The sequence below is a fragment of the Esox lucius genome, chromosome 12, assembly GCF_011004845.1.
Source record: "Esox lucius isolate fEsoLuc1 chromosome 12, fEsoLuc1.pri, whole genome shotgun sequence".
NCBI lineage: Eukaryota > Metazoa > Chordata > Actinopteri > Esociformes > Esocidae > Esox > Esox lucius.
The window spans coordinates 11918692-11942891 of NC_047580.1; the positions used below are offsets into that span (position 1 = coordinate 11918692).

At 42.2% G+C, this 24200-nt stretch overlaps 1 protein-coding gene across 1 annotated transcript; it reads left to right on the top strand.

The window, feature by feature from the left end:
• Positions 1-21266, top strand: mafba (v-maf avian musculoaponeurotic fibrosarcoma oncogene homolog Ba). The gene is made up of 3 exons (XM_020052032.2): positions 1-1666; positions 19058-19151; positions 20934-21266. The coding sequence occupies exons 1-3, from the start codon at positions 462-464 to the stop codon at positions 20967-20969; spliced, it is 1335 nt and encodes a 444-aa protein (XP_019907591.2). The 5' UTR covers positions 1-461; the 3' UTR covers positions 20970-21266.
• Positions 21267-24200: the final 2934 nt, after the last annotated feature.

Genomic DNA, 24200 nt, shown 5'->3' on the forward strand with positions numbered 1-24200 from the left:
GAGTCAGCGCAGTCTGCTGAGTAGTCGAGAGTGTGTATCAGAAGGAAAGGAGAGCTCAAATCTCTGCGGTGCAGAGCTGGAAGGCTGCTTCTCCAAGCAAAAACACCAGACGCCCAAGTCTATATCTTATTTTCCTGGCTGAAACAAGGACTATACCGTATATCTTATTTGACGAGGACAGGACAGGAGCCTGCGTCAACTAAAACTCGGTATTCTTTTCTTCTTTTTTAATTTATGTGTTTAATTTTTAAGTTCGTTTCTGCTGCAAGGACTGACGGTTTACTTTTTGCACTGAGGCGAAATTCTACCTCCACACTCCTTGTCTGTTGACCACATCAGAACCAGCAAGCAAAAGTAGGCTACATGACGCAAATTCCCATGTCGTTTGCTGTGCATTAGTCTGAAGTTTTTCCCACTTATTTTTAATTTTCTAATTTTTTTAAATCTCGGAACGGTGTTGCATGCAACAGTACACGAGTCTGCATCATTGGATGAATAGGAAAAACGACTGTATGAGACAAGAGAGTGGAGAAGAGACGCTTATTATTAACAAGTCTGTTTTCGTGACGCTGGCAAACACCTTCGCCCATCTGCAGCAGAGTCGCAGCGGCACCATGAGCGCAGAGCTGAGCATGGGCCCGGAGCTACCCAACAGCCCTCTGGCTCTGGAATACGTCAACGACTTTGACCTAATGAAGTTCGACGTGAAAAAGGAAGGTCTGGCCGGCCTGGAACGCGCGGCCGTGCGCCAGTGCACTCGGCTTCAGCCCCAGGGCTCTGTGTCCTCCACCCCGATCAGCACACCGTGCAGCTCTGTGCCTTCATCGCCTAGCTTCAGTCCCACAGAGCAGAAGAACCATCTGGAGGAGCTCTACTGGATGCCCAACGGCGGGTACCACCAGCAGATTGACCCACAGACGCTGAGCCTGACCCCGGAAGACGCAGTGGAGGCCCTGATCGGAGTCACAGCCCACGGCCACCCCCCTCCCCCGCACGTCCAGCAGCAACTGCAGCAGGGAGGTTTCGAAGGCTACCGAGGCCCTCACCACCACCACAACCACCATGGCCATCCCCAGCAGCACCACCATCCGTATGGGGGAGGGCTACCACATCACCCGGATGACCTGCCTGGACACCCGGGAGGGCACAGCCACCCACACACCCAGCACCACCACCACCACAGCCAGGACCCAGACAGCCCATCCCCTGTTTCCCCAGACTCCCACCAAGCCCTCCACCACCATCGCCACCATCACCACCACCCACACGGCCACCAGGGCCAGGGGCACCCAGGCTCGGGCAATGTGGAGGACCGATTCTCTGACGACCAGCTGGTGTCCATGTCTGTGAGGGAGCTGAACAGGCACCTGAGGGGATTCACCAAGGACGAGGTCATCCGTCTCAAGCAGAAGAGGAGGACCCTGAAGAACAGGGGCTACGCACAGTCCTGCCGTTTCAAGCGGGTGCAGCAAAAACATGTCCTGGAGAACGAGAAGACGCATCTGATAAACCAGGTGGAGGCGCTCAAGGCGGAGATCAACCGGTTGGCGCGCGAGAGGGACGCCTACAAACTCAAGTGCGAGAAACTGACAGGAACAGGAGCGAATAACGGGATCCGCGAGGCAGGGTCCACTAGTGACAACCCGTCATCACCAGAGTTTTTCATGTGAGTTGTTGTAATAGCTCTATTGACTCTCCCCTATACCCCACCACCAACTGATGCCGATGAACAAACAATAATAATCAAATACCCCTTCATATTGACTATACTAATGACAGCAACTATATTCATATTAGAAGAATAATCCATTAAATAATATTCTCATATGTAACCATCTCTCTCCATCAACGTGACTGAGATACAAAGAACAAGGTAGAATGTTTGGTAAACGCCGCACATCTTTGTAGATTAGTTGCTTGTAGTGAAGATCATTTTTTCCATCTTCCCGAGTGAAGAGAGAAGCGGCGGTTGAACTTTCCTCTTTTTAGGCTACTGCTTTTATTGTGTCTGTTAGTGGGACGACCGACCGCGTTTAGGCCTACACAGCAACGCAAATAATCGTTTTGAGACTCATTCGACACTGGCCTGAAAAAGAAAAGAAGACCAAGACTCCACATTATGCAAACTTTCCTTCAGTCTTCTTATCCCGCCAACTGGGGACATTTTATGCAACATCTCATTGGTTTATTGCCTGCTTGGTTATATTCGAATATATATTGAAACAAAAATCTGCATTAAAATATTAATCCTGCATGCTGGACATGTACGGTAATAATTTCTATTTTGTACTTTCTTTTTATTTCGTGTGTAGCCAATCTTAATAAGAGCATGTCGTTGATCTGCGCTTCTCCATAGTGTTGTTGGGTTTAGAGGATCGAAATGGGAACAGTACAGCAGGGCTGCCTGTGCAGTATCATAATGTCTGGGTTTCTGTAGCCTTGTAAATATTACGCAACCGCAAAACTGCACACCAATATTGAGGAGGCTGGTTTTAACTTCTTTCTTTGTGTTGTGTTTTTTTTTCCCCTCATGTTTTTCTTTGACTTAAATTGTGTGGGTATTGATTCAGAGATATGGGCATTTTGCAGTTGCATTTAAAGACAACAAACTTTGTATATTAAGTGCACTTTTTGGATAATGATTGGTTTTAAGTTTTCATTTTGAGTTTTGTGCACACCCCCTTAAAGGAAGACATACTATGATTATTCATTATTCTATTGTAAAGATAAGACAATATAGATTCAAGCTAAGTATTAACTTTATGACATAATGTGATGTACTGTGCTAAGCTGTAAAAACAAACGCATAGCAGATTAGTGAGTCATTTGAGCAGCACATTTACGCACCTTGCAGAACTTTGTTTTACTCTCTTCCTCGGATGCATATTGGCTAGTGTAGAAAAATATTGTCACCCATGTTATTACATTTTATTTCAAAGTGGTGCTGTAGACAGAAGATGTTGCTTTGACCAGAAATGCCGTTCTGTTAACGATTGCGTAACTCTATCCCCATTATATAATGTGAAGAAAACATGCAGCAGGACATTTCATATAATTTCTCAACTTGATAAATGCATTTTATTGGGTGCAGCTGCATCGCATTAATAGCGATATACTAGGCCTACATTTTGTACGTTTCCTCGACAATATCAAACTTTTTTATTTTAGGTAAACTGTCTACAACATGCTAAACGTTAACCAAGTCAGGGGTTTTATGTACAATTAGCAAGTATTTAGATTGCGCATGCGTTTCGAAATACGAAGTTGAACTATATTAATGCTATATGTTTTCCAGAATTTTTTTCTGCCGGTCAGTAAAAAAAACGGATTCAGGTTGTGCAAAATCTCAAAATGAAAACCATTGTGTATGTTATATGATATTATGTTTTCGTCTGTTCTATTATTATTTGGTGATTCTGGTTCTGCTGGCCAGATGCATAGTTAAAGTTGTTTATTTTAATGATTTAAATTAACAAACTGTCAGATCATATTGAATAAGCATGGTGCTTGCATTTAAAAACTATTGTTGAGAAGTCATGCATTTAACAATTTCTTGGTTTGTTACTGATTCAACTGTGTTGAAATCAAATTGAAACTGCAGCAGCGGGTTGTTGTTTTGTTTTTAATTTCATGTACTTTGCGATGATGGGGATCAATTTTCAATCCTGTTTATATAAATAAGAGTAAAAAAAGATCTTACATTTGATCTATTGTAGTTCCATTCAGGCTGGTTTCTGTTTCGTTTTTTTTTTTTTTTTTTTTGGAAGAAATGGTTTCCTATTTTGCTTATTAAAGTCAGTGAAATGGCATTTACCTTTCTTGGACTATTTGTTTCGCCCCCTCCCCCTCTCCAAAAATCACACACTTCTCTCTTTGAATTACGTCATGACCACATTCACTGCAGCTTTGTTTAGGTAACACCGGTAAAAGTGATGTACCGAGTTGCTCATTCACAGTTCGGGAAATTAATTTTTTTTTAATTATTTGGAATACCATCTTTCCGCTAGTAAAGCATAAGTTTACTTCAGCGTTGCCCATTACTGACACATACACACATACAGTGCATACTGGAAAACTTATTGCGCACTAGGCTAAGTGTGGTCGTAGGACCTAGTTGCGTCTGAAAACAGCCGGCCTGCATTTATAATTCTAGGTTAGACCACTAATTAAATACGCGTTGCATGTTGGAAACCCTGTAGAACAAATTGAACTATTGCGCGGCAGCATCCGTGCAGAAACCCACCCACAACAGTTTCAACCGTTTGTCTCTCGCTGCAGTAGAGCTCCTGGTGCGGTCGGGTGCTGCTGACTTGTGCATAAATCCCACCGTTACACGTGCCCAAGGTAAAAAGAGATCTTTGACCTTGCAACACTGCGTGACAGGCAGTAAACTGCCAATTAAATCCCGATTTTTAGGAAATATAGTTTTGCAGTACACCAGGCCTCCTTACGGTGTCTCAGGTTGTTTGTACTTTTTAGCCTACTTCTAGCCCACTCCCATCAAAACAGCGTAATTGCTGTATTTTCTAGTGGCAGAGGTATGTGGATTCTGAATAACCCTTGTTATTTCCTGTTGTGATATAGCCGAAAACAAAAAACTCACCAGTTAAAAAAAAAAAAATGATGGAAATGCTAGAAGACATTTAATTACTCAAATTCATAGAGAGAGCTTTAATAGAAAGAGCTGGACGACCGTGCATGTTAACATCAACATTATAGTTTTAAACAAATGCTTCACGATATTGTTTTACATTGAACATGTTTTACAAACATTAGTTTTAAACAAACTTATATTGTGGGTAGGGTGAGTCTGTTGAACTTAGCTCAGGACATTAATGTAATCATTTTAAAATATCCATGAATATATAATAATTTTAAAAGATGAAATGCCTGTGGATTGCCTTATTAAATCCTAAGTCATGTTCTGGTTATAAGTGTGGATAAATGGATTGAATTTAATCAAAAATCACATATGCATTTCCACCCAAATACAACACAAACAGCGGTTATTTATGACCGAACATTGGAAATATAGTCTGAATCAGATGTGGCTAAAAGTAAAATATTTGAGTTTATTTTTGTAACACAATACCAGTAGCACTTACTCAGTAGCACTTAAACTTTTGGTCAATCTTCAGAGTTCGTTTGAGTTCAAAATGTGACAGTAAGCATCTATCTAAAATGTGTGGCTTTTGTCTCTCTACACCAAACAGACAAGGTGTGACATTGCATTATATTTCTCCACATTTTAGCTTAAGGAATAGTTGCAACTGGTAGGTGTGTGTTGTTAATGGGGGGTTGTCACTGAATCCCAGGATTTTCATTCTTTTCCCAGGGGTGGGCCATTAACCCCCCCCCCCAACATTCTACACCAAATTCTACACCCGAGGATAGTTGGCATTTTTTAGAAATTATTTCCTTTATCTCTGCAGGGTCATATGAACTCGCCAATATCTTTTTTGTCTTTAAGTGCTTTTGAAGGATGTTAGTATTTTTATTTTGTACCATTGCTAAATATTGTTAGTGGCACTGACCGAAAGTCTTTGGAATCTACTAACATGCTAGCTTTTCCTCTTGAGCTCCAGTGACTGCACTAATACTACTTAGATTGTTGTTCTCAAATCATTGCCAAAATTCCAAACTATAGCAATTCACTTGGATCTATCATTGGCACTGATATCTAGCATCAAATACTTCAAATCTTCAAAGACTGCTGCGGCCACATGAAACGTGACAGAGATCTGATCATAATAAGATCACAGTGAATCTTAATTGTCTAGAGTAAACTCTTTTAATATTTGGGTACCATCAGACTGTAGACAAGATCAGGACAAGGTACACATGTTAGCTTCAGGTATGAACACAGTTAATCAGGGACATGATTCTAGCATGATCCTGACAGGAGGTACCGGGAGTGTTAAAACTAGCCCATGTTGCAACCATACCTGGTCTCCCCTGAAGGCTTTCAAATGCCCCCCAAAAAGCATATACATATTTTCACACCTTTGTAGGGAAGTTATATTTTGAAAAAATATTTTGCTCTGCTTGGTTTGTTTTGAACAGTTATGGGAATCATTCTCATCTACACTGACTGGATCACTGGGGAGCAACTCACAGCTGACCCAATACCAGTGTACTCTATGTTTTATGGGCAATGCTGGTCCTGACTTCATCACATTTCTAGCTCTAACTTTGGAACACAATGGGCTATCAACTAGGTTCTAACCACCTTGGAATGAACTGCAACTGGATGCACATGCTTAGACTAGAAAGCAAATGTATAATTACTTGTATTTCAATATTAAGTGCCACGCCCACAACTGTCAAATTTGGGAAATCAGTATATTTCCCGGAATATATTTTCAGGTTATATGCATCTATCGCTCTATCATTTTTTTGCTATTATAATAGTTTTTTTTTTATTGTTCAGTCAATTACAATTGTGCTGTATGTTTGCTCAAGTATAAAAAAACATTTTTTTATTAACTTTTTGTATTCAAACAGCCATCATTCTACATTGTGTTTTGATGTTGGTAATGTTACTTGGAAAAGTAGATGATGTGAAAAAAATTCTGTTTGTTTGACGGCTTTGTATCTTGGTGGCAGACGACACCATGCCTGTAAAGGGAATTTATAGCTGTCATTCAACTGCTCCTCTTTAGGCTGAACGTGTCTGTATCTTCATATGTGTCATTTATTATGGCGTTGTACATTTTGTCAGTCCTCTCCTCATTCATTCCTTTCCTTACAGTCATTTAGCAAACACACTTCTTGAGAGCGACTTACAGAAGTTCTTTTCTTCACCTAATTTCTTCTGGGATTCAATCTAGAAACCTTTCGGTTACTGGTCAGATGCTCTAAACCACTAGCCTATCTGCATGGACAGGGAAGGCAGGGAGGGAGGAGAGTATGTGTTGATGTGGGTCTGGGTTTAGAGTTACTTGTGGCTGAACATTATCTACCCTGTGTCTGCACATTCTCAAGGACAGAACCACCAGGCGGGGAATCCACCAATCAGAGCTCAGGGAATCTCAGCCTGGTTTACATTCTCTGAGTGTATAGGAGACAGACTGCCAACGCTACTGTACAGGGCTTCTGTGCTGTACAGTATGTCAATTACTGTGGAAATACGGTATAAATAGTTATGCTGTAACCATTTACTATTTTTCATCTTTCTCTGAGGAACCTACAGTAGTGATTTCATATGGCTTCATCCTGTGAAGGTCTCAAGCACTCAATCCTGGCATTAGGAGAGTCATGCTCCACCATTTAATTTGAACAAGACCCTACAACTGTTATAGGGATTCAATTATTATTCATACACTGTAAAGTGAGTAAGATGGACGGTTCTGGAGTGTAGCTCTATTGGGTCAACTCATTCATAGAGTGTAGACGAGTATGTTTACTGTTGTCTAGGCCTAATGTTTTGCTGCACTCCAGCCATCGCCGCCAGGCACTGCCATAAGCCATTCACAGCGCTCTTCCCTCCAAATCTATGACAGCTGCTATACTTGACTTGCTTCTCGTCCAAACTTCGCGTCCAAGGTGTGACTGTAGAACTGCCCCTTTCATTCCATATTTGGAATTGAAATGGAAAAGACAGTTACTTTGGTTGGGTTTCTGGAAACAGGTGCAACTTCACATTGACACGATGCTGATGGCAAATCAACGTGCCCGTATATTTCAGTTGGTACAGCATGGCACATATAACGCCACGGTTTGTGGGTTCGGCTCCCATGGGTGAACATTGAATTTGCATCTGCTAAATGATAAGTGCTACATGGAATTGCTGTTCCTTTTTTGTTTTAGTCCAAAGAGATTTAAAATATCAATTAGGGTTAGAAGTCTTGCTTAAGGCCACATTGATCGATTTTTCACCTTTTATCGAGTCAGGGCTTTGAACCAAGGGCCTTTCTGTAATCTGCTGTCCTTGTTTGTAGAAGTATATTTCAAAAATAAGGCATGAGGGGTGTATGGTTTATATACTGGAGCTAAGAGCAGTTTTTAGGCACAGCACAACGCAGAGTGCCTGGAGACAGCTTGTTACCTTGGTACTTTGGCCATGCACCACAAACCTCCAAGGTGCCTTTATTGCTATTATAAATTGTTACTGTAAACCAGGTGGTTCAAAACCTGAGTGCAGATTGGTTGAAAGCAGTGTCATATGACCATGCATACCACAGGAATGACCCATCAATACGTTTTACTGTACTAATTATGCTGGCAACTGGATGGATTTATGATGGCACTGAGCTACCTTATTGTCCACATAGCATGGCTAAGTGCTGTATTCAGACACTCTGTTAATATCATAAATTGCATGCACGTATGCATCGTGACTGTGTCGTAAAAATGACACAGACATCTTTGGATCACACGGTATTAAAGACAAGTCTGTTATCATTGTTACTTTTCTACTACTATGTTTAAGATATGCTAAACATATGAGCTTTTCTAAGTACATATAGTCAATGCCAGTATAGTTGCTTAAAATATGGTTGCACAATTCAGTACTGTCAATATTGTTTCATAGAAGATATTCCCTTGAACAGATGAAATGTTAGAAATTCTATAATATAAAGATCACATAATGTATTTCAGTAATAATCTCTCCCTACCTGAAGCCATTTTCAACAAGAAGCCATTGCTGTGCCGACAATAACGTGTGTGCAAAACAGATACAAGGTTTTCAATAGCTTATTCATGATTACATTTCCATTTGGCCGAGATGTGTGAATCAATGAGTGAGAATGGATTGAACTGTGTTCACTAATCACAAGTGATCATATTTGTTTGATCATGCTGTTGAAACGGTTATTGATTCAGTTATTGGTTTAGATGCATGCATATTTGCAACCTTGGCATTACTAAACATGGACATGCATGCATGCGTACCCCCCCTTCCTCCCTCTTTCTCCACCTTCCTCTCTCTTTCTCCCGCTCCCTCTCTCTAGCCCTTCACAGATTAACTGTCTATAACTGGAAGGGAGGGATGGGAGAACCAGTCCTGGTAATTCTTGGTCCTTATCATCCATATAAATAGCCGTAGTATTTCTATTCCTGTAATTTGTTTACTTTTTTCCCCTAGGGATTTTTGTTTGTTTCACTGAGTACGTATTTCCTTGTCTTACTAATTTCTGTTTCATTCTTGTTTTGATTTCTTCATGTATTTCTTAACAAGGGCCTTTAAGTAAACATTTAACTGTTAGCCTACACTAGTAAACAAAGTACCTGGTGAATTAAATATGATTTGATGTGTAGGGAGTGAAAGAATAGATGAGAATATCAAATAAATAAGGATATGGATTGGAAAACCTGAGAGCAGGAGGAAGAACATGGCCGAGAGAGGAAGGCTCTGAATGTATGGAACAGGTAACGGAAATGGAATGATTGTAGACGGAGGGGGGAGAGAGTGCAAAAGAAACCAGGTGAGTGGAAACAAATAGGAAAAAAGGAGAGGAGAGGAAGGAGTGGTGATAAAAGAGAGAGAGGGAGACATAGAAAGGGAAAGAAGAGGATGGAAGCAGGAGTGTTGGAGAGAGAGGCTAGCTGGAGGAAGCGGGAAGCCCAGCTCAGCGGAAGGAAGGGCCAAGGACACAGTGACCAGGCGTACTGTAATGATTTTAGTCTCCGATCACACGTTCACGCCCCCCCCCACCACCCCCTCCGCCCCCCGCTGAGATCCTATCTGCATGCAGCAGTCTCTGCTCTGCCAGCTCCAGCCACACACACAGAGCTCTTCACTTGGCCCACATCGTAGAAGGACAGACCACCAGGCTCTCATCACATCCTCCCAGCCCTTAGTCCTGGCCCCTCGTCCATCATTCAATCCCAGATCCGATGCTGTTTCAGTGCCCTAGGTCCAGCTACATACCTCAGCTGTCTGCTCCAGCGCTTGAATGGTACAGCGACGTGCCCTCATCTGTGAGTGCGGTTTACGTACCCACTAAAGACGTGCACGATTTGCTTAGCTTCTCCTGAATTCATGAGTCCCTTCTAGCTTTATACCAGGCATGTTAACGCTGGTATGTAGTCAACATTGAGGCCTTAAATGACTTATTGGTTTGGGTTTATATAACCGGTGTCCTCAGTTCTAGTGTCTTTGAAGTGCCTACTGTCATTAAGTCGTCTTGTCTACATAATGCATTTGTTTAGAAAGTGGAATGTGGTTTCGACATGTCAAGACATCTTGTAATGTGTTTGCTTGGCGTGGATAATCATTTTCTTCTTCTAGCCCTTGTCAGCGACTCTGTTTTAGCATGGGGTCTGCTATTTCTATCTAGTGGAGGTTTAGACACGCAAAACCTGGCGCATAAACTCGTTACTTCCATAGTCTAATGAGACAGTCTAGGCCACTTTAAAGGCCTCTCTAGCTCTCATTCTCTATATCTCTACAGCATATATCAGGCCATTCTTGTTAAATAACTGAGGTTACCTTGTTTAACAGTGCTTTCAGGTGAGCAGCTTGGTAATCATGAACCGATACAGAGATCAAAAACAGTGACAGACGTTGCACCACTAAAGAAAAGAAAAAAGATGTAGCCAGAATAGACTAACTGCATTTTCAGAAACAGATAATAATAATAGACATTACAAAATAATTCTACAAAGCCAATATCCTTTGAGAGATGGCTCTTTTATTAAAATACTCTGACTTCAAAGCAAGCAAGGCCTCTTAAAACACATGAAACCCACTGAAAATAAAAAGACCAATGCCTAAGTTAGGGACTGTAAATAATTTGTTAGCATGTTGTTTAATGCGGGGCTCTCCTTTGTACTGTAAACATATTTGTAAATCATTTGTTAGCATGTTGTTTAATGCGGGGGTCTCCTTTGTACTGTAAACATATTTGTAAATCATTTGTTAGCATGTTGTTTAATGCGGGGGTCTCCTTTGTACTGTAAACATATTTGTAAATCATTTGTTAGTATGTTGTTTAATGCGGGGGTCTCCTTTGTACTGTAAACATATTTGCACCCTGCATCATAATATGTTTTGTTGGGATTCATACAACCTGGTTTATAGTAACATTTATAAAACAGGTAGTTTGAGCCCTGAATGCTGATTGTCTGAAAGCTGTAATATATCAGACATTATACACTTGTTGCTTTGACTCCTGAATGCTGATTGGCTGATAGCCGTGGTATATGAGATTGTGGGTATGACATTAAAGCACTGATTGCAATAGTAGCCAGTTAATAATCACAATAAGGCATGCTTGTGGTATATGGTATATTGCCAGTACACTACGGCTAAGTGCTGTGTCCAGGCACTCTGTTATTATGTTGAAGCCATGCTCACTGGCTATGAAGTAATCAGAGATGAACAATTTACACGTGGTAAATTGAAGATAAAGAAGGGGCGGGACATGACCCTGGCTAGTAATAACCAAAAACCTCAATGTACATTCCACCTACAGATCTCTGAGGAAAACACCAAACAACCAATTAGCATTGCATAACCGCAAAACAACGACTGTCTTTGTTCGACACAACCATCAAATAGAGGTAGAGCCGTGGTTCTGTGTTCATGTCTATTGATACGGGCACAACGTTCAACTGAGTAGTACTAACTAGAGTCTTTCGTGCAGACATTGTAGGATACTTTTGGCCTATCCCATAGGCGACAGGCATGCGGGAAAGGATCATCCCACCATTGAATATTCTAATGTTGCCTGCCACTCTTGATATTCGTTCGCCATGATCCATGACACCACATGGTACAACAACCTTCTCAAGCACAAAGCCTGTTATATCGTGTAAAAGAATGAGAAACTCTGAAATGTCTTGCCACATGGCAAGAAAAACAAGTGCAAGAAAATTAAAACCAGACTTCAGTCACTTCAAGGATTTCTGTCTTTGGTTATCCAAATGTTTTTAATTTTATTTAAATGGTATTTAGTTGACGCTCTCATCCTGAACAACTTACAGTAGTGAGCGCCTACATAGGTTTTCAACTGTCCCCCGTGGGAATCAAACTCATAATGTTGGCTTTGCAAGTACCATGCTCCACCAACTAAGCTACACTGGATACTCATAAAAATATTAGAATATCCACTTCAGAAGCCAACTTTTTCATATTCACTCCTGAATCCAACTGTTTCATTGGGGGAGGGTTGGGGGGTTGAGATGATTCAAGCACTGCTGAGTTTACATATAACGTTTTGGCTCCAAAAAATCTGGAACTAGTCTGTCCGGCACTAGGATTTTACAAGCAACCCTCAGAGCCAGAGTCCACTCTGTAGGCCCATTCACCATCCATATACCCATTGCACTAGCAAGCCGTCACAGCCAACTCCCTGGCTGGCCTCCAGCTAACATTGTCTGTAGTAGAGCTCACCATTGCCCCTAGTGTTAGGTTTTGAATGCATACAATTGATAGTTGAGGGACATCGTTTCAACTGAAAACTGCCACATAAAATGTTATTAACAGATCATTAAATTACTTTGGCTAATTGGAATTATTATATACATTTCTGCATCTTAATTTCAATTCACCCCAGAATGTTTTGTCAGAGTGTGAGTATACTTGAGGCCCTTAACCATCAAACAATATTCAGGCAATACACCATTAGCATTTCTTAACTATTTAGCTTGAGTCTTCTATATATATATATATATATATATATATATATATATATATATATATATATATGTGTGTGTGTGTGTGTGTGTTGATGTTTTCTTTCTACATAAAAGTGTTTTCACAACACTATTTTAAAAACATTCAGCTTGGAAAAAAAAACACTTTGGGTGTTTCAAAGTACTTACATTCTCTTTTTAAACCAGATTCTGTATAACATAGCACTTATATTGGGTTTATATTCAAAAATCCTCCTATCACCAGATCTCAGCTTAGGTAAATTACCTTTAAATGGCTTCATTACGAAATCACAGAGTTTTGTTTAGTATTAACAAAAAAAGGTTTTACAGTGCACATCTTTCTCTCTCTCTGTCTACCTCTCCCTCTCCCTCACTCTTTCACGCTGCTCGCACCAGCAGCATTGACTTTCATTGGAAGTGACTTTCCTGCTGTTCCAAATCAGAGTGATTTCCTGGGGAATTAAACCGGCCCTCTCCCCTGGGACACATGCACACACACAGACACACCGCCATATTAGCTACAGCCACTGAAACACCACTACAGAGGTGTCTGTGTGTGTTTGCGTTAGTACTTGTGCGTGTGAAATTCAGAGTATGTTTTCGGAAGAGATTATAATGTGAAAGAAGCTATAAAAGCAAAAGCAAACGTTTGTCTTGAACAGTATTTTAACTCCGCCTAATTCCCTTTTCTGCAGCTCCACACTGGTGCGTATTAGCGTGTGTGTGCACGCGTGCGTGTGTGTGCGCGCGCGTGTGTGTGGGTGCGTGCACACTTATGCTCTAGATTGGCCGTGGGGAACTCACAGTTTTGGACCTCAGTCAATGGCAATCAATCTTCGGCAACATCTCCCCCTCTGTCCCTCATCCCATCCCTATCTAGCCCAGCTTGGTTCTGCCTTGGATGAGGACGCCATCGCTGCATCTGCTATGTGTCTGCAGCATGTCACATTCCTGCCCGGTACACACACTACACTCAGAAATAATGGCAAATAGTTGCAAATACTGTGGCATACACGACATGTTTGCACAAACACACAAATCCCCACGTACCCACTGGATATTGTTCGACACACCACCCAGCATTGAGGGTATCTATGTTGTCACTTCACTGCTGAGCCTAGTTCATACCGACTTCTAACATGTGTCCTGATTGTGTCCCCATTCCCATTGTCTTTGATCCGAGGTGTAAACGAAATAGATCAGGATGAAGGGCTTACACTAGAGCCAGGTTTAAATGGGGCTTAAGACTGTGACCACCTAAAGTGCTGAGACCAAAACCATCTTGTCTAAACAAACTGAGAAACAACTTACAGTACAAGTAACGTCATTTTTCAACAGAAGTACTTTTTCATAATTGTTTTATATTAACTGCTATTTTAAGTGCTCCTTTGATTTCAGAAACATGGCACTGTGTTTTATACAATAATGAAGTATTCTGTTATTTTGTTGTTTTATATACAAGGTTTATAATAACAGTTGTCAATGGTCAGTTAGGCATTAATGAGCTTCTGCATGGGTGATCACAGCCTGTCAGTGTGATGTACGATAAATATCTATAGACACTGCAAAAGTGATTGGATGAAAGTGACCCGTGTGTACATCTCAGCTTCCGGGAGGTGAAACACAATTCCGGGCGGGATTGATCCTTGTCTGGACGTTCCAGGGATGAGGCTATAGGGAGAAGATAAGAGCAGACACGTGGCGGTCAATGATATGTTTGAACCGCTAACCTCAACCGCAAACAGGACGCTGGTGTCTCTTCTCTATTTTAAAGAGACACTTCCTGGTCTTGCTCTGGGTGGGCAGTGGTTTGTAGCTGTATAGCCTTGTCTGAAAAGACTGCAGTTAATTGACAAGCTTGACAGGATGTATCAAGCAACTTTTGGTCCTGTGGGGCTCAGTGGGTGGACGAGTGTGGTGCTTGCAAAGCCAGGATTGTCTGTTCGAATCCCACAGAGATTAAGAGTGAAACCCAACTAGAACTCTAAACAATCATATTGTTTTGTTTAATTCCTATATTACGGATGATCAGTCCTTGCACTGCCTATGAATTTCAGACAGGTTACGTTTCTCAAACTCCACCCCTTTAGCTTTTTACAGAAACAGGATGGTGAATACACTTTGTTCTGCCTAAGAAAATACATAAAAGAAGAATACAAAATAAAAGGTTTGAATATGAATACAATGTACGTTTATTGAGAAGTCTGTGATCTTGGGTATCTTTTTTCAATTATTGAATTGTGAATGTGTGTTTACTTCCTGAGTTTGCCTCCTGTTGTGTAATCATGTCTGTGGTATACTTCCCTAGCCTGTTGCAGCTCATAATGTGAGGAAAATAATTGGATGGATCCATTAATGAATAATGTGCTTGGTAGAGGGGGAGGAGAAGAGAGGAGAGGAAAAGGGAGCTGGTATGTGAGACAAGTCTTGAGAGACAGACAAAAGATGGATAGAAGCGACAGAGATTGAAAAGTACATTTAGTGTTCTGATATTTCTTCCTCTCTCGTTTTCTCTCCCTTTAGTCCTCTGTCTTTCTCTCTCTCTCTCTTTCTCTCTCCCTCACACACACACACACACACAAACACTCAATCACTCATTCTCTCTCTCTCACTTTCTCCAATCCTTTCAAGTCTGCCTCTCTAGTTCTTTCCCTCCTCCTCCTCTCATTCTCTTTTCCGTCCATGGGCATGTGTTTTACGGGCCGATCCCTTTTTTAGATTTCCTCGTTTGGAGTCGCCACTCTGCGCCCCACTGCCAACATATGGAAGTGGTTTAGAGGCAAGAGACAGCATGGAAAAACATAGAACAGAAGGAAAAAATCCACAGAAAAGCAATGTACTGAGGTCAGATTACAGACATATTCATCCCTGCTACATAATAAGATCTGATCCTGGATCAGATTCAGATTGTCTGCAGAAAGGGATAACGGATTACTATCTTACCTGGGTCAGATACAAACACAAACAGCTGATTGGTCTGGAAAGAAAATGAACCAAACAAGTTTAGAGATTTGCTTATCATCAATTTACAGTAACTATATTAATGTAATCCAGAAGTAAAATGTTCTTGTGAAACTTTGTAATTTCCTGTTGTACTTCTGTACATTTGTTATTTCCGTGGTCCAAAATAAGGAAACAAAGTCTCCTTCCTTGCTAAAGGAAACCATCAAATTCCTCTCTGAAAACCTGAATATGTTCAAAGAACTCAAAAGAATGTCCGGGCATAAATAATAGGTTTAGGGCTTCAATACATACTACTTAAATTATTGAGAAATCATACACAACAATTTTCTGTTGTTACAACTCAACCAGGGTCCAGATTTGAGTTGCATTTGCTTAAAGTGATTGTGTAATACACTATTTGTTAGTGACAGAGACATGGTCATTAAAAATGTTATAAAATTAGCAAATAAAATAACTTAATACTTCACATATTCCATAAGGCCTTATTTGGAAGTCTTGATTTGCATAGTACAGTGGCTACAATGTTATGGTTAAGATTTTTTTTTTTTTTAATTCACAGATTTTCTAAAATGAAATCTCAGCCTCTTCTGAGATTTCTGGAAAACCTTGGAACGTTACCAACATTTTGCAGCACTTCCCTCAAGGCATAGGCCTGCCATGGAATGGGTGATTCCTTTTAGAAGCCAGCTTAAGTTTTGACAGCAAGATGGGTTTTCTGATTTAATTGTTGCAATATTTTCAGTAGCAAATGCAAAATGTTTATTTCTACCTGATTGGATTACTAAAAAGAACATGATTTTGTTGAACAAGATCAATGACTCTGTCAGTGTACATGGAACAATGATGATACAACAATTCCAAAATATCAACCTGATGCAGAGCATGCTGGGAAATGAAGTCAGTATCACAAACTCATTAAAAACATTTCACTAACTTTGAGTTACACTTAGTAACATTTGAGTAAGAATATCGTACAATAATTTCATCTGTGTTAATCATTTTTCATGAACATTCATACTATTGCCAATTTTTACTTTGCATTCTTGGAAGCTAGTCAGAATACATCCCCAGATGCACACGGCTTTCATAAAATCATAACTTAGGCAATGTCTTCAGCTTCTGCTTTCATAAAATCTAAATTTATGCAGTGCCTTCATCTGCGCCTGTCTGTTAAAATAATCAATGACAAAAACTCTTATTTTTAATATCTTCATGAGAATTTGTCCATGAGACATTACGTGTTATCCAATAGGTATGTAAAAACACAAAAGTAGGCCTTACTATAGAGACAATGTGAGCTGCTAGTTAATTATTTGAGTTGTTTGTAAATTGTCTCGTTACCGGTCATATATATATTTCAATGGATTCCTCATACAGTACTGTTATTCATATCACTGTGAATCCGTATGCTCATACCTCCTATCTTTCATGTTCTATTTAATGAAATTAAAATTTTAACAACGGGCTCTTAAGTAATAATTTCATTGTAAATTGACACCTGTTGCTAACTGTTGCGTGTGACAAATTAAATTTTATTTGAATTGGCTTGGGACACCCTCAGCCAAGCTTATTGGGGATTGACCCCATTTGCCTGTAGAGTGTGTGGGTGTGTGTACGTGTGGGTCTCCAATTGTGCATGTGTGTGCACAAACGTGCGTGTGTAATTTAGGCAGATTATGTTATTGTAAGGGATTATGGGAAATACCCAATCCAGCTAATGAGAGAGAGATTATTTTATGTACACTCAGAGTAGCTAATGAAGGGGAGGCAAGAACATCTGTGTGTGTGTGTGTGTGCGCCTGTGTGCGTGCGTGTGTGTGTACGTATATGTGCCTGTGTGTGAGTGTGTGCGCTTTGCGGGTGGAACATGTGTGTGTGATTTGCGGCATAAGCACATACCATTTAATTGACACAACATCTCTGTCTCTGATTGGAGGAGAGCTGTCCTCTCCAAGGTTGCTTGGCCTACCATGTCCTTGGCTCTGAGGGCAGAGATACAGATGTGTCGGGGAGAGAGAGGAAGAGGGAGAAGTAGAGGGAGGGAATTTGAAGGATTAAAGTCATGGATAAGGATAGGTGAACCACTTCTGAATATGTTGAAAGTGATGGCAAATGTATTTTTCATCATGTCCTTGATCTTTGGTAGAGTAGAGGTCCTTGGTGATATTTGGTAGAGTAAAGGTCCTTGGTGATGTTTGGTAGATTGGTGTCCTTTGTGATGTTTGGTAGAGTTACTATCTTTGTAATATTTGGTAGGTAGAGTTGCTGTTCTTGGGTAGTTAGAATGGGTGTCCTTGGTGACGTTTGTTAGAGTATGTGTCCTATGTAATATTTGGTACACTTGCTGTTCATGGTCATGTTAGTTATAGTTGCTGTCCTGTTAAGCGATTTTTGGTAGAGTGGGTGTCCTTGCTGATGTTTGACAGATTGGTGTCGTTTGCAATGTTAGTTAGAGTTGCTGAGCTTGGTGATGTTTGGTAGAGTGGGTGTCCTTGGTGATGTTTGGTAGAGTGGGTGTCCTTGGTGATTTTTGGTAAAGTGGGTGTCCTTGGTGATGTTTGGTAGAGTGGGTGTCCTTGGTGATGTTTGGTAGAGTAGGTGTTCTTGGTGATGTTTGGTAGAGTGGATGTCCTTGGTGATGTTTGGTAGAGTAGCTGTCCTTGGTGATGTTTGCTAGAGTGGGTGTCCTTGCTGATGTTTGGTAGAGTAGCTGTCCTTGGTGATGTTTGGTAGAGTGGGTGTCCTTGCTGATGTTTGGTAGAGTAGCTGTCTTTGGTGATGTTTGGTAGAGTAGCTGTCCTTAGTGATGTTTGGTAGAGTGGGTGTCCTTGCTGATGTTTGGTAGCGTAGGTGTCCTTGGTGATGTTTGGTAGAGTAGCTGTCCTTGGTGATGTTTGGTAGAGTGGGTGCCCTTGGTGATGTTAGGTTGAATAGGTGTCCTTGCCTCTAATTGTATATGGTGTAAGTAATCCTCTCTGATTTTGTGTCATTTAACTGAAGATCTTATCCAGAAAAAAGATCTTATCCAGAAAAAATGACATCCATTGTTGATGGAAAGGAGGAGGAGAGTCGACTATTTAGCAAATTAAAAGATGGGTTAATTAGGTGGCCATGTTGGTATCAAGGCCAGATTGAAAATGTACCAGGGTTAAAACCTTATTGCCATGGTGACCTGAGAGAGCCAGGACACCCTTTCAAAGTACCATCCAAAAGAAGGCCCCCTATGCAGAGCACTGTACCCTTCTGTAGACCAGAGGGAAGAACGCCTCACCCTGTCCATGCTACACCAGTTCCAGAACCTGCTTAGCCTCAGAGCCCTGAATGCTAGCCTACAATAATCTTTGCCATCCACACCCCTGTACCACTTCAGCAGTGGGTTCCAGGAATGTTCTGCCTTAGAACTGTCTGCCAGAAGCCGGCAGGGTTCTAGGTACCTGATACAAGATCAGCATATTTACCTTGTTATAAAAATAGCTCATTCTATTTACAGGGCCAAGGTAGAGGACCTACAGCTTCATGCTGCTCCAGCTCTACCAGGGGGGAACCTGCCTCTTCACACCCAGCCAAGCCTCCTCCCGACTGGGGTAGGGCGTTGTCGGCTTCCCCCTCTGGCTATGCCACAACCACTACATAGGGTTCCACTTCATTTTCCAAAAATGTATTCTGTAATCCTGGAGACTGATTAGGTGTGCACATATGATTCCAGCACCAACACACCTGATTCAAAATCTATAATGTAATGTTTATTCACCATAATGAGAAGGTCACAAAATGTCTTCATAGTCAGGATAACAAAACATTTTAATCAGATTTTTGGACCCCTTTCTGTCCACCAGACCAAAGCAAATTTGTGCAGAAACATTGTACATGCATTTTCAGACTGGTTGGAACAGAGGGATAGGAAATCTTCACACTTACCCGTCTTTACAAGAGTCCTTCTCTCCAATATCTATATATCTAGGCCCATTAAAACCATGTTCCATGGAAACTATGTGCTGTACGTTGCTAGGATGGAGAGACAGAGGGAAATGACTGTGGTCAGATTGTGGTCCGACAGAGAGAGAGGGAGAAAGGGGAAGAGAGAGGGAGAGAGGGGAATGAGAAGGGGGAGAGAGGGGAAGAGAGAGGGAGAGAGAGGGAGAGAGAGGGAGAGGGGGGAGAGAGAGGAATGAGAAGGGGGAAGGAGTTTCCGATGTCTATCTGGGACAACTACACAATGTTATTTCAATAAGTATGGATGGTCAGGAAACAGCCTAAATGTACTAATTACTATACATCACACACACAAACATCCACACTCCTGGCCTGTCCCAGATAAGGTGTTGTGGTTGTGTAATAATAAGTTGGTGGGAATGCGCCACAGCACGTTAATTCTCCCTTCACGCTTTGCTTGAGGAACACAGAGACTCTAATTGATGCTAAACAAACTGCTGACCCAGACTCAGGCTGAAGGTCCTGTCACTACCACACGCACACACACACACGCACGCACGCACACACACAGACACACACACAAACACACACACACGCAGACACAAACACACCCACACAAGAATACGCACACGGTACATACAAACACATACCAATACACGCATGAACACACACACGGGCAAGCACAGAATGTAAACTTCCACCTGTATAAACCTCTTATATTGTATGTGTAGCCTGTTGTAAATACACAAACACACACGCAAAACACACACACACACTTATGACAGTAACACACTCAAACATGCTCTATTTGTTCCCCTTTAGTAAGATGTGGATGCCTGTGATTCAAGTTAAAAGAAATGCCTTCTGGAACCGCCTTGGTGTCCTTGATATATTGCGGCGGTGTGCTCTGGAGTGTGTGTGTCTGTCAGTGTGTGTGTGTGTGTGTGTGTGTGGAGGGAGAAGGGCAGTTGGAGATTGGAGGGATGTGTAGGTAGATGGGGAGCCTACTGGGGCCACCTTTTTCCTCATCCGTTGCCACACACACACACACACACACACGCACACACTCACACGCACACACACACGCACACACACACGGCCCCTAAAGGAAGCTCCAGGGAGGCACAACGATGCCTTTGTGCCGGGCAGATTTCCCATGTCTCCCTGCTCCTGCACACAGATAGATCATCTCAGCAGCACTCGGCTCACCGTATGAAGGACAAGTACACACACGCCAGGGAGGGAATGAGGGAGGGGGGGGTGACACTGTACCCTACGGGGATGCGAGGAGCACGAAGAACAGGACGCATATGAGGAAAAAGCTCAAAAACATTTGAATAAGCATGGTTCGGGGTAAACCCACCCGTGCCAACTTTCTAAACCCCCATACTCTCAACCTCCCTCCCTCGCTCTCTCTCTCTCTCTCTCCATAGAGGAATCTCTCTCCTTTGGGACAGGAGCTCAACTGAGAGCAGCCGTGCTCAGAATCCAGGTCCTGGCTCCGTCCTCCCGCCCCAGGCCCGGCTGTCTGTTTCACCACTACCCAGAGACAGAAAGGTGGAGGAAAAAAGGTTGTGGACCGGGAGAGATAGAGGGGTGCTGCACAGATGTTGAAGCTTAATTTGACTGTCACATCATCAGAGAGACCTTTCCCACACAGCAGAAAATGCGATCCTGCCCGAGTCTTGAAAATGCTTCTCAGCCATTCTGTTTAGGTCTTTGTCGATAATTTATGTGGTTTCTAATAAAGCAAATTTGAAACATTATAGGGCTTCTGAAGTTTATTTCTGCTGCAACAATGTAACATTTAATATGCGCTAACAAAAACGGACGGTTTCCCTACCAAGCATTTCAGTGAACCGTAATCCATGTAGTTCACATTTCCTGTTGTTGCAGGGCTCTTAGCCTGCCGTAGCAAACTGGCTCAAATGAAGCTACGGTACCTGTAGTTGTAAGTGGAACGTTAGAACTCAAAGCATGGGTCACCTGGGAAATCAAGTGTGTTCTCCTTACAGGGCACTGTGCATATGCATATGAGGGCATAGCAAATTTGTTTTCTACCCCCCACCACCCCGGTTCAGGATGTTTTTAAAAAATTATTATAACTACTGGTCAACTGTCTGTTTATCCCGTTCTCTCTTTCTATCTCCCTCTGCCACATAGCTGTCCATTCTACCTAGTCCCTTTTACGTTCACATTCCTCCTTCCGTCTCCATCTCATCTTCTCCCGATCCCCCAGATTGAACTCTTCTCTAACTCGTCAAACTGGTTCCTCTTACCCCCGCTGCACAAACACGCACGCGCTCAGGAGCGCACACAGACACTCAAGCTCCTGTCCAACACACGCTATGGAGGCCTTACAGAAAAATGTGAGAGAGTGAAAAGCGATGTTCATACCTTTGACGTGTCTTCTGACGAGAGGTGTTGCAGGCTGTTCAGCGCACCCCCCTCCAGCTACATGGGTTGACAAGGCTTCTGGGGCCTGGCGGCCCGGGCGCGAGTGTGTAGTTCCACGTGTAAGGCCGTATGGGCATGTGTATGCGTGTGCTGTTTTATGGAAGCAAGACAACAGATTTTTGTAGGTCCTTAGGTTGGTAGATAAACACAGGTTTCTTTGCACGCTGATATGCTAATGGACTGTACTCTTGTGCGTGTGGTTGTGCAACTGCCATTTGTGTGTGCAATTTGTGTGGCGTGTGTGTGTGTGTGTTTTGTGAGTAGATGTTTTATAACTGAATCACATTATGTACTGGGTTTGTGTGAGTGTGTGTTTTCCTGCCACAATGGCTGCTTGTTCTAAACCACAACCTGATGATCTGCAGACTGAGATTACCACCTCCATTAAAACAGAATGAGCTTCAACACCACTCCGTCTGCACCGTAAAACACACACGCCACATGGACGCATGACACACGCGCCGGAAAACCCAGCATAGACCAATGATACACACGCACACACCTACACAACACAGTTTAATAACCCTGTGGGGACTAACATTATTCCAATTCAATATCTTGTTCTTCCTCTCAAAAACCTAAAACCCCCTAAAGCATAAGCATAACCCTAACCCTAATTCTAACCCTACGCCCAGTATTAACTATTACCCTAATCCTAACCCTTAAATCAAAGCTACATTTTTTCTCATGGGGGACTGGCAAAATTTCCCAACAAGTTCATATTTTTTGGTTTTACTTTCCATGCAGAGATTTGTGCTCCCCACCAGGATAGTAAAACGGGTGCAAACACACACAAACGCATGGATGTGAATATACGTCAACTGGAACTCAGTTCTTAAATATGTCTGTCACACAAATGCATGGATGTGAATATACGTCAACTGGAACTCAGTTCTTAAATATGTCTGTTTTCCCTGTTTGCTCCTTTACTTGTAGGTTTTAGAGGAACTGCCCATCCTGCGGCTGAAACCCTTTTAATGTTGTGTCCCCTGACCACAAAACCCGTGAGGAATTCCTGGTGTCTGGCGGCATTTGGAGCTGTCGATCTGCTGTCAACAAAGCACATTTCATCTTGGCTAACTCTTCACTTCAGACTCTTGACTTCTTGTGCTGACAGAGACATGGATTACCCAAGAAAACACAGCTTTCTACTCATCTGACTCATTTTCTCATAGTCAAAGAGCATCTGGATTTTGTGGTGGTGGCAATATTTATTTCTCTGAAATTGAGATTTTCTCTCCTCCTACTCATTCTCATTTGTCCTCTTTTGAATCTCATCCTGGCAATCCCCTTTCAGGTCTCTGATTACGACTTTGTATCCTTTTCGCTCTCTCTCCTCTAACCCTACATTCTTAGCCAATACCCAGATGCTTATGCACAGTCGCAGTGTTTTTGTCTTTTCCCTACTACTCTCCAAAATCCAATATCATCGCTCCCACCTGCTAAATCCCTCTTCCCTCCTGCTCTGTGGCTAATTCACTCATTGCAAGCTCACAGAACATGTTGGGAAACATTTTGGGAAAGAAAACTCCAGAATGATCCATCGTCCTTTCACTTGTTACCCTCTCCTCTCTGTCCCTCCCAATATCAGGCTTTTCCTCATCTTCCCCACATTTTGGTCATGTTCCACCCTCCATCTTCCCTCTGTGCAGCTTACCTTGTCAACCACTTTGAAATGGTTGATGATATCCACAATACAATTCACTCAGCCTGTTGAATTAATTGATCCCTCACACAAACCTGTCTATGCATCAACTGCTTCCTCTATTCAGGTTGATGCTCTAAAACATTCATAAAGTAGGAGTGTCCTTCAAATTACAGGTGGTAATCTAAGCAAATTCCATTTCCCATTTGCACCACCTCAACACATTGTTTCCAGTTCACCTCGTCTGTGCCATAAACCATCTGCAACTTTACCCAGAATGCTGAAGCCTGTTTGGTATTGAACCTTCCAGAATGATCTAAAGTCACCCTGCTCCTCCACATACTCCGCTGGTTCCCAGCTGCCGCTCGCGTTCTATTACAAGACCATGGGGCTGGGCTACAGAACAGCCTTACCTTTAGGCAATGGTCAGACTGTATCCCCACATTAGCTCTTCATCCTGCCAGCTCTGATCTCTTGTCCATCCCACTCCTACGGCAGGTCAGCTTGAGCTCAGCCCAGTCAAAGACTTACTCTTTCCTGGCGCCCCAACAGTAGACACAGCTTTGCCATGACAACAGGGTCCCTGGCCGTATCCCAC

What these genes read in the sequence shown, in the direction of transcription:
- mafba (XM_020052032.2), top strand. Translation starts at nt 462, where the DNA reads ATGCAACAGTACACGAGTCTGCATCATTGGATGAATAGGAAAAACGAC. An exon ending in TCATCACCAGAGTTTTTCAT is followed by an intron (nt 1,667 to 19,057) that starts GTGAGTTGTTGT and finishes TTCTATTTACAG; the next exon opens with GGCCAAGGTAGAGGACCTAC. An exon ending in CAAGCCTCCTCCCGACTGGG is followed by an intron (nt 19,152 to 20,933) that starts GTAGGGCGTTGT and finishes CTCTCTCCATAG; the next exon opens with AGGAATCTCTCTCCTTTGGG.